This window comes from Penaeus chinensis, chromosome 38 (genome assembly GCF_019202785.1).
Source record: "Penaeus chinensis breed Huanghai No. 1 chromosome 38, ASM1920278v2, whole genome shotgun sequence".
NCBI lineage: Eukaryota > Metazoa > Arthropoda > Malacostraca > Decapoda > Penaeidae > Penaeus > Penaeus chinensis.
Window position 1 is genome coordinate 2,126,775 of NC_061856.1, and position 10,000 is coordinate 2,136,774.

Here is a 10,000-nt window from a genome sequence, read left to right on the forward strand (position 1 = left end):
TTTATTCAGATTTGTCCATTCCAACATTTCGTGAATTTGCGTTGTATGTCAGTGACCAGATCTTGAAATGCAGCCTCCTGGTAAATTCCGCATGTCTTGAATCAGTCGATGTCCACTGGCAACCTTTCTTCAATCGCTGTGCTCCTTGTGACATTAAATATAAAGCCATTGTAAAAGTAAGTATAAGTCAGTCTCTCCTTTGAGTGAGAAAAGGACTGAAAGGGGAGAGGGTGAGAAGGAAAAAGAGAGACAGACCGTGTATATACATAACCCATGCTTCATAAAACACACTTTTAAAAATTCCAGGTTGAAACATTCAGTGAAGACCAACAACACATCCAGCAGTTGATGGGGCTTCCAGACCCCCCCCAGTTCCCTGAAGAAAGCACCATAAACAAACACGCCAGTGCCGGCCCTTCTACCAACAGCCTGACGAAGCTGTATTTTTCCCAGATGACTCCCTGGGAAAGAATTAGGGTTTATCTTGCCTATTACTATGATTTTCAGTTATTTGGCTATTCTCCTGATGACATTGTTTGAAAACAACTTTTCTCACTGGCATCAAGGAACTGGCATTTAGGTGAAATGCTTGTCCTGAGTACCATGAAACTTTGTACCTGAATTTTAATAATAAACAGTTCAAATAGCAGGATTTTGTTTAATCACATAGGCTTGCAATGGAAAATTACAGCCTTCATAACCATTTCATATTTTCTTATTAAAATAACACTCATTACAAAAGAAATTACTGGCTCAAAGTATCTATTCTCATTAATCCTTATCATTGGTTTAAAAAAAAAATGCAGGTGAACAAAAGTCAAAGTCAGTGGCATAATTTCATGAGCTTAGTCTGTATTTCTCGTACTGGAAACTCATCAATTACATACAACATAAGTGCATTTTGCATATTTCAGTATATAGACACAACAACAATATTTGGAAAAAAAAGTATCATCCATACAAGCACAGATTGCAAAAACAGACTGATGAATCACACTTAGAACAAAAAAAAGCCAAAATAACTATACACGGCCATATATACACAAAATAAACAACACTGTTTATATCTCCCACACACAGCAAAAATATCCATCCCTCACATTTTTTTTTTTCATAAATATACTACTTTTACTTGAAACAAAATATATGATTAATAACTGTTACCTAGTCCATTCATCTATATCACTCAATCTTTAGTTCTGAACTTCCCCTTCAGGTTTGCTGTTGATCGCCGAACTTTTCTTCTCTCTGCTTGATGTTCTCTCTGCTGCTGTCGTAAGAGCCCAAACTTAGGTTCCTTCTTAACTACGTAGCTCATTTCCCGACTGCCGAAGGTAAGCTGCTTAATGCTTTCTTGGTTGTCATCTTCCATTTCCAGACGGTCAGCTAGGGTCATCCTGTTAAGGCAATGGGAAAGTGTGTTATTTTCCTCAAAAGCTGATATTGATATTGGCTGAAAATGTGTATTACTGTCTTCTGGAAACATATTTTGATATCAAACAAAAGAGACAAAAGAGATATGTATTACTGTCTTCTACAACACACTTGGACATTTCAAACTAAAATACATTATGGTTAAGAGAGAGAGAGAGTCCTTACTTGCTCAACTTCTTTTTGCTGGCTTTCAGTTCCGCTAGTGAGTCGGCAGCGGTTAAACTCAAGTCCCTGCCTTCCGTTTTCTTCGTTTCATCCTCTTTGACAAGAGACTTATTGACCTTCTTTTTCTGATATCTTTCCTTTTGCTTCTTTGAATTTCTTATCTCTATGGGTTTGACCTGAAAAGCATAATTCATGAAAAGCGGGTAAGCAATGCTTGCCAAGTTGAATTGCATAGACTTCTTCATAGAACTTCATCCATTCCTTCATTCTAATTGCCATTTACACACGAAAATAATAAAATGAGTCATAGTAAATTAAAAGGAAAAGATTAAGCTCTTTAATCATTTAAACAATGTACACAAAAAGCACATATATTAATTAAGTTGGAGAGCCATATGAAAATATGTTCACCTTCTATGCTAACTTCAAACTATAATAATATATACTGTATTTGTCTATGAGTATACAAGTTTTCTTTACCCTCCCTCTCTTGATCATCAAACAAATAAACCTCTCCCAATGTATACTTTTCATCTTGAAATATGCATGCTGCCATTTATAAATTTACATAGGATGATTTCACTGAAACTAATATGAGAAAAGATATGGCATATTTTACTTCAAAGCAAAAGGCACACAAAGCCATGTTCATTTAAATAAAATTCTAATAACAAACAGACATAGGTAATAAGCATCTCAACAATCTAACATTCTATCTAAATATCAATCAATCCATCAATCTATCTATCTATCCATCGATCCATCTATCTATCTATCTATCTATCCATCGATTCATCTATCAACCTATCTATTCAAGAATTAAAAGAATACCAGCAGCCATACCTTCCTCTCGTCGTCGTCGTCAGACACGATGGAGTCCGAGTCGGAGCTCTCACCCTGCAGCATTTCCTCCTGAAGCAAAAACACATTTCAAAAACAAGTAAAGGGTTCAATTCTTATCGGATATCAAGAGACAAGTAAACAAAGACACGGCTATAAAAATAAGCACGGAAAAAGAAAGTCGTAACTCAATTTCACATCTAGGATTCATAATCATGCACGATTTAGAAAAAAGGGAGAGGGCATTGAGTTAATAAAAGAGTAAATGAGCGAAACTCACACGAGCTTTCATGAATTCTTGTTCTTCTAATTCTTCCTCTGCTCTGGCCTTTGACCTTTTCTTGTCCATTTTGCTGATGGCCGGATTAAACAGCCTGGAAAGGTCATAACAAAATTATAAATAGGACCCAAGAACAACTATGTACTAGTAAGAGTATTGGTAAAAATGTTAATAGTGATAACAATTAAGATGATAATGATGATCATGCTAATAATAATAACAGCAATAATAATAATAATAACAATGATGATAATGATGACAATAACAACGATGATGATAATGATTACTATAACAATTATTATAATAATAATAAAAATATAAAAAATAATAATACAATAATACTATTATCATTGTTGATTATGATAATGATAATGATGATTATAAAAATAACAATTATAATAATAATAATAAGTATAACAATAACATCATCATATATGATAATGAAAAAAAAAATAATAATAATAATAACACTTTCAAAAACATTTCTTTCATGATTAGAAAGAAAGAAAGAAAGAAAAAACAACAACACACAAACTAATGAGTGTATTAGGTAAAACAAAACAAAAATTCAACACTTCAATACCAAAAGTGATGATGACCCCCCCCCCCCCAAACAAACTTCAGAAAAAAAAAGCTTGATAAAGAAAGGTTACAAAAACAAATAAACAAAAAAAAGGGGGGGGAGGGGAAGAAAGAGGAAAAAAAAAAGAAACAAGGAAAGAGGGAATCTTACTTAAACTCTGCCGAGCTTTTCTCTATCTGGAAATCTTCGCTCGTAAACAGTGCACCGAAACGTTCGTCCTTCAACAGCTCATCGGCAGAAGTCGTTTTCTTGGACCCTTCATCCTGCTGGTCCTCGGTCAACCGCTCGAATAGATCGCGGTTAACGTTTGGCAGTTTCTGGAAGGAGTGAAATGAATTGGGGTGTCGATGATTTGACAGACCTGACCGGAAACTAATTACACCTGTTAATGCTAAAAAAACATGAACCAGATCTTGACCAGTGCATTGGTTACTGAGGAACCTGGCATGAAATAATGAAGAGATAAGAATTACAAAAAATGAAACACGTGACAACGCCAGCACTAACCTTAGTCTGTATTCCGCGTTGATTCTGCTCGGTAATTTTCTGCTTGACTTTACGTTTCATGAAGTCGTCATAGTCAAACGGATTAGCAATCATCTTGGCTTTGTTGTACAGCCGTGAATCTATGTAGTAGCCGTGCATGACTGCCCGAAGTATATCCGTACCTTTAACAAAGAAATGTAAAATGAGCAATCCTCTCTCCCATTCGATTGAATTAACCAAACGTCACCGGGAAAATACTGAGCTCATTTTAGTGTTTTTTGTAAAATGTCTCTATATTCATTCCTTGAATTTGCAGTACTATTTTTTTCTTTTTTTTTTTTTTATACTAATGTTATCAATATCAATGGTGTTATTTTTATCATAGACATTATAATCACTATATTATTATTGACATTAGTATAAGATATCAAAAAGTATTTTTAAAAATCAAGGAAAAGGGTAAACAAGCAAGACAGGCAGTACTTGTAACTGGCTCATTGGTGACTTGGTACAAGTGTAGCCATTTATGTGTAAAAACAGTTTATGAAGTAAACTCATGTATGTACATGCCATGCCTGTCGGTTTTGGGTTAATAATTAAAAGTATTTTCAGAAAAAATTAAGACTTGCCAATCAGATAATTTATTTGTTTCTTTTACAAATCAAAAATATGTTTGGCCTCTTTTGAGCATAAATATATTGCTAAAGAATTCAACTGACACTAATAACAATAACAATTAAAGAAGAAATAAGGAAAATCACAAAGAATAAAAACAGAGTAAGGAAGAGGATGAGGAAGAAGACAACAACAACAATAACAATAAAATGAAAATAAGAAAAAGAAGAAAAAGAAAGAGAGAGGGAGAAGAAGAAAAGACAAAGAAACACCTGGCAGTGAGTTCCTTGATGACAGAGGCGAAGAAAAGACGGAAGAATAGGAGTGAGAGTAAGAATAAACAGAATAAACAAGAAGAGAGGAAGAGGAAGGAGAAGAAAAAGGAGTAGAAGAAGAAGTAGAAGAAGTAGAAGAAGTAGAAGAAGTAGAAGAAATATAAGGAACATACCAATGAGCTTCTCAAGACCAATTCTCTTCAGCTCTTCCTCCGTGACGAATTTGTAATCGTCGTACTGTGACGGGGCTTCCTCTTCCTCCAGCTCCTCAATGAGGGCATCAAGGTGAGGGCACCATCTTGGAGCAGTGCCCAACGACTGAAAACAGGTAAAAATAACAATAAAGAAAACATAAATATGTGATACATTTGCTAACAACAAATGCATTTCAAATATCCATGCGAAGTACTAAAAACCCCATGGATCAGTCAGCATATACCCGAATTAGGCACACCATCTCAAAATGAAATACGAAAGAAAAGGAGGAAGGGAAAAAAACGATGGTTCGTAACCTACCGGCAAGAAGTAGGTTTGCAACTTCACATCTTCAGTGGCCAAGAACAACATCCCTGAATTTGGGACAAGGCAGAGGTCATTGTAGTCCACCTCGGATTCAATACTGGTATGGGGAGCTCCCTGAAAGAGGAACACGTCTTTGTAGAATAAACTTTTTTTTACATCTTTCTATCTATGAATATATATTATAAAGAGATAGTAAGAGAGAGAACTAGGAAGATTTCAATACAAGTACATATACTATCAATAACTGATGAACATATATATATCTATGTCTATCACCTATGCCTTCACTTATTGATGATAAATTCAGAAATATTAACATAGCACAAACACACACACAAACACAAACACAAACACACACACACACACACACATATATATCCCAAGCAGCAGACTTTAGAAATTCTATCTGCCATCAACTACAAAAAAACCCAACCACTGAGTTAAAAAAGAAAGTAATTCATTCCAGAAAAACTTCTTTGAGTCACAAGTTCTATCCACTTACTGTTTCCTTGTCCCATATCTTGACAATCTTGGATGACATTGACACAACCTTCCCAGCTGAATTGTGAAATTCAAGATCCTTAACAGGCAAGCCATCGTTGTGGTCCTTGACGAGCAGAGGTTTGTCCGACCGGATGTCATACAGAAGGACCTATAAAGTTGCATACAGAAATTTTAATATATCTCATGAATATAATCTCCATCTTTGAAAGGCACCTATTACCGTGTGAGATCAGTATATATATATATATATATATATATATATATATATATATATATATATATATATATATATATCGTGGCGCAGTAATGGGACTAAATAAAAAAACATTTTCTCACTAATAATGCAGCTTAATCCCTATTCCATACTACTTGCACAGTATAATATAACAAGAACAAAGTAAAAAGTAAAAACAGTAAAGAACAATTACATTAATGTCCACTCACCTGCCCGGTCTGGGTGCCAATCCCTAAGGTCAGGGCGTCATTGTAAGCCAGAGCCGTTATGCCAAACCGATTTGCAGTGTTTAAGTCGCTATCTCTGCGTAAGAAATTTGGAACGGAATGTAAAAAATAAAAAAAGAAAGTCATACCAACAATAATAAGTAATCAGTAATCAAAATTTAAAAACAATCTGATCAACGGACTGCAGAATGCCAAACTGATAAAAATGTGGAGAAAGAGACCTGCTCCTCTTTGGCGGGCAAGTTCTTTCTTACAGATAAAAAAACCTAAGGGAAGTCCCACTTAACTATCCTTTCCCCTCAGTAGGTAGGACTAGACCAAAATAAATATAATGAGGCTAAATACTTACGACATAAATTCTGTGTTCATGTGAATCGCGCAGTCTAAGAGCCCGACTCTATGCCTCGATCGTGGGTCCCAGGCCTCGACGCGACCGTCTTCTGTGCCGCATGCTAACAGGTAATGAACCTTGTTGAACTCACACTTGTTAATCCCTGAGCTATTGGTCTGCAGGGAGTTCAGGAATCGACCCTGGGTGAGATTCAGGCGGTATATTTCACTCCTGAAATCAGAGATGTGAAAACTAGCTAATTAGAAATGCTGCAAAAATGGTTCAGATGATTATGCAGAGCTTTCTTCATAATCTGGATAAACTTTACAACAGAAGGTACTATCAATATAGAACAAAAATGTCACATAACAAATTTCTTTCATACTTTTATACTAATATATACACAGGAGAATAAAGATTTACATTCATAATCGTAATGATTTGCATTGATTATCAGTTAAGCACTATCAGTATGTTTAGATAATGTTATACTTTATTGCACATTACCCTGCTGCTGCCAGGTAAAGATCACAGGATGGATAATGATATGCCAAGTCACGTCCAAATTTTGGGATGCGAGTGCGGAACCACCTCCCACCTTGACTGTGAAATTCAACGTATCTTTCCTCTTGCAAGAAAACCAACTGGAAAAAATTCATTAAAGAAAATTGAACTTCCTATACTTTGATAAACATACAGGAAAATAACACATCTCTTACCGAGTCATTTAAGCATAAATCAACAATTCATAATAACAAAAGCTTGCCTTGCTATAATCCTCAGAGAGGATCTCGAACTGAATAACCTCATAATCCACACATCTCTCAAACTTCTGCGAAAGGGATGCCACTTCATAGCATTTCACTCTTGGCTTATATGTTCCTGTTGCTAAAATATATCGACCATCAGGTGACATGCGTACACAGCCACTCAAGTCTGGCATGTCGAAATCCTGAATCAACTCAATCTTCTGTCGGAAATCTGTGGAAAGTGGCCAGAATTTGAAAAGTAAGAACATCAATATCTCTATTTTATGCTTTGTACATAATCATTTTGGAAAAGTTATAGACTCCTAAAAATTCTTAGAAATAAATATCTTTAGTATTATAATAATTACTATGACACTAATTACCATATGCTGCATGACAAGAACACACACTAAATGACATGACAATAGAAATAACCTAAGCATAACAAAAAACTTAACAATGAAAATTACAAAAATATGAAGGATATAGCAAAGGGAGAGAGGGTGGAAGGGATTGGCAAGCAAGAGACAAATGAGAAGGGGAAAGTGGGGGGGATCGTAACACTCCAAAAAAATATCAGATTTCTAATTAGGTTACTGCAATTATTAAATGCAATTTTTACTTACCAACATCTCGCTTTGATAACTGTCTTCTCTTTCGTTCTGTTAACCACTGTTGGATAGACAAAAAACAAAGTTATAAGAAATTCATCCAACAAAAGACATAGCAGAAACAGAAGGAGGATGAGAGAGAGGGAGAGAGATAGAAGGAAAGAGGGAGGGGGGGGAGGGAAGGAGAGAGGGAGAGAGGGAGAGGGAGAGAGAGGGAGAGAGGGAGAGGGAGAGGGGGAGAGAGGGAGAGGGAGAGGGAGAGGGAGAGGGAGAGGGAGAGGGAGAGGGAGAGGGAGGGGGGGAGAGAGAGAGAGAGAGAGAGAGAGAGAGAGAGAGAGAGAGAGAGAGAGAGAGAGAGAGAGAGAGAGAGAGAGAGAGAGAGAGAGAGAGAGGGGGGGGGGAGGGAGAGGGAGAGGGAGAGGGAGAGGGAGAGAGGGAGAGAGGGAGAGAGGGAGAGGGGGAGAGGGGGAGAGAGGGAGAGAGGGAGAGAGGGAGAGAGGGAGAGAGGGAGAGAGGGAGAGGGGGAGAGGGGGAGAGGGGGAGAGGGGGAGAGGGGGAGAGGGGGAGAGGGGGAGAGAGGGAGAGTATTAATAACTCTAAGAAAGCAAACTAATATTCCAAATCCTATTTACTACTCCCCATCAACCCATTATAAGAAACACGATTTGTACAAGTATGGCGACACCATAAAACTTTACTATCAATGTTACTTACATCTGGCAGGGACTTTCCTGCACTTAGATTGTAGACCTTTACGTTGTTCCGTCCCTCAAGGGCCTTCATCTTGGATAATTTCGCTAACTTCCTATATTGCAAAAGGTTACGGAGCTTTCCTGCACAAGTTCCTCCTCGCCCATGTGTCGAGCCTCGGGGTCCTTCGTTTTCACCGCCCGTGTTTTGGTCGGAGGGAAAGCTGCGTTCTCATTGGCGGAGAGGAAAGAGAGCTTGATTGTGATTGGTCGATATCCCGTCTCGGTACGCATGGTGTTGTGTCTCGCTGAGTGTAAACAAATACACAGGGTAAGCATATTTGAAGAGTAAGCACCCCCAGAAATGAAAAACTAGCAACCAAATTTTATAAATTGAATAACTTAAATTTAAAATTAGATCTTATTAAAATTACAAAGAATAATTTATCATCTGTTATTATGCTGTTATTTATCCCTTTACTCTATCAGGAGGATTGCAAAGGTGCTCGCCCCAGAAGTCGAATGCCCCGCCAAGGCTCCTTCTGCTCCTCTGCTTCGCCTCCGAGTCGCCGCCGGATCGCTCCAACTTCACCAACATTTCGTAAAAACCTCCTAAAAGAAACCCGTGAGTAGCGATCCTGCCACGAAGCCGCGAGGACGACGCCTTCGTCCCTGAGGGGAGAGGGCTCGACGTCGGGAATAAAGGGGTTATTTTCCAATCTTTATGAATGAGCTTTTTTCTCTCCCGGAGATGTCCCGACGAATTGATGTTTTCGGGAGATGAGGGAAGGGGATAAACGGGGAATAAGCGACACGGGGGAAGAGCGGTGGGCTGCTGGAGAGGAAGGAGGGACTAGGGCGTAAATTAGGCCGGAGAAATGTTATTCGTGGGAACAAAGGCAGGAAAGGAGTTATCGGAAACACTTCTTTGAGCAGAGGTCTTGGGGGGGATTTACACACACACACACACACACACACACACACACACACACACACACACACACACACACACACACACACACACACACACACACACACACTTATACATATTTTAAAAACTACAGTAGTGTTGTCTGACTATTATATAATTGGAGAGGGAAGGTGATTTGAAATGAAGCTAATTAAATTTGTTACCTATTTTTATTTTTGTCTTCGGGTAATTAGAGTCTTTAGCTCCACGTGAGTAAATTTGTATTTGGTCTCAGATATTTGGGTTTTCTCTTATGATGACCAATGATAACCTGATGAGTGCAAATCATCAGCTCCGTTGTAGTAATGGATTAGTCATTAATTGCATTTGATGTGTACTGTCAGTTGTAGTAGTTTTAGGCAGTTGCTAAAGACAGTTGTGCCGTGGCAAACTAACCTCTTCCATTTGCATTCTTGCAAGATAGAGCTTGAAGACTCCTTAGTGACTTGACAGCATGTAAAGAACAACCCAAGCTCTATATTGC

General features: G+C 37.7%; 3 protein-coding genes across 3 annotated transcripts in view; 2 read left to right on the forward strand and 1 right to left on the reverse strand.

Annotated features, from left to right (window-relative positions):
• LOC125046181 (carbohydrate sulfotransferase 11-like) overlaps positions 1-649 on the forward strand; it is a 2,226-nt gene extending 1,577 nt beyond the window's left edge. The window contains exons 4-5 of the mRNA XM_047643875.1: positions 1-176; positions 307-649. The exon at positions 1-176 is cut by the window's left edge and continues 245 nt beyond it. Coding sequence (XP_047499831.1) covers positions 1-176; positions 307-540 — 410 coding nt within the window. The 3' untranslated portion in view covers positions 541-649. The remainder of the gene's footprint in view (positions 177-306) is intronic.
• A 174-nt stretch (positions 650-823) lies between these two features.
• Positions 824-8,752, reverse strand: LOC125046180 (nucleolar protein 10-like). The gene is made up of 15 exons (XM_047643874.1): positions 8,572-8,752; positions 7,873-7,918; positions 7,264-7,478; positions 7,005-7,141; positions 6,516-6,728; positions 6,149-6,242; positions 5,703-5,852; positions 5,195-5,314; positions 4,852-4,996; positions 3,810-3,970; positions 3,453-3,619; positions 2,720-2,813; positions 2,443-2,511; positions 1,600-1,775; positions 824-1,397 (listed from the first exon to the last, which is right to left on the reverse strand). Exons 1-15 carry the CDS (start codon positions 8,638-8,640, stop codon positions 1,187-1,189), a joined length of 2,067 nt encoding a protein of 688 aa, XP_047499830.1. The 5' UTR covers positions 8,641-8,752; the 3' UTR covers positions 824-1,186.
• Positions 8,753-9,056: 304 nt separating this feature from the next.
• Positions 9,057-10,000, forward strand: part of LOC125046131 (protein arginine N-methyltransferase 6-like) — a 12,328-nt gene continuing 11,384 nt past the window's right edge. Inside the window, exon 1 of the mRNA XM_047643781.1 lies at positions 9,057-9,171. The gene's annotated coding sequence lies outside the window, so the exon portion shown is untranslated. The remainder of the gene's footprint in view (positions 9,172-10,000) is intronic.

Excerpts from the sequence above, each read along its gene's own strand:
- LOC125046180 (XM_047643874.1), bottom strand. The coding sequence starts at position 8,640 with ATGAAGGCCCTTGAGGGACGGAACAACGTAAAGGTCTACAATCTAAGT. Across the intron at positions 7,479-7,872 it reads GTTATCAAAGCGAGATGTTG|ATTTCCGACAGAAGATTGAG; the intron begins GTAAGTAAAAAT and ends CACTTTCCACAG. Across the intron at positions 1,776-2,442 it reads ACGACGACGACGAGAGGAAG|GTCAAACCCATAGAGATAAG; the intron begins GTATGGCTGCTG and ends TATGCTTTTCAG.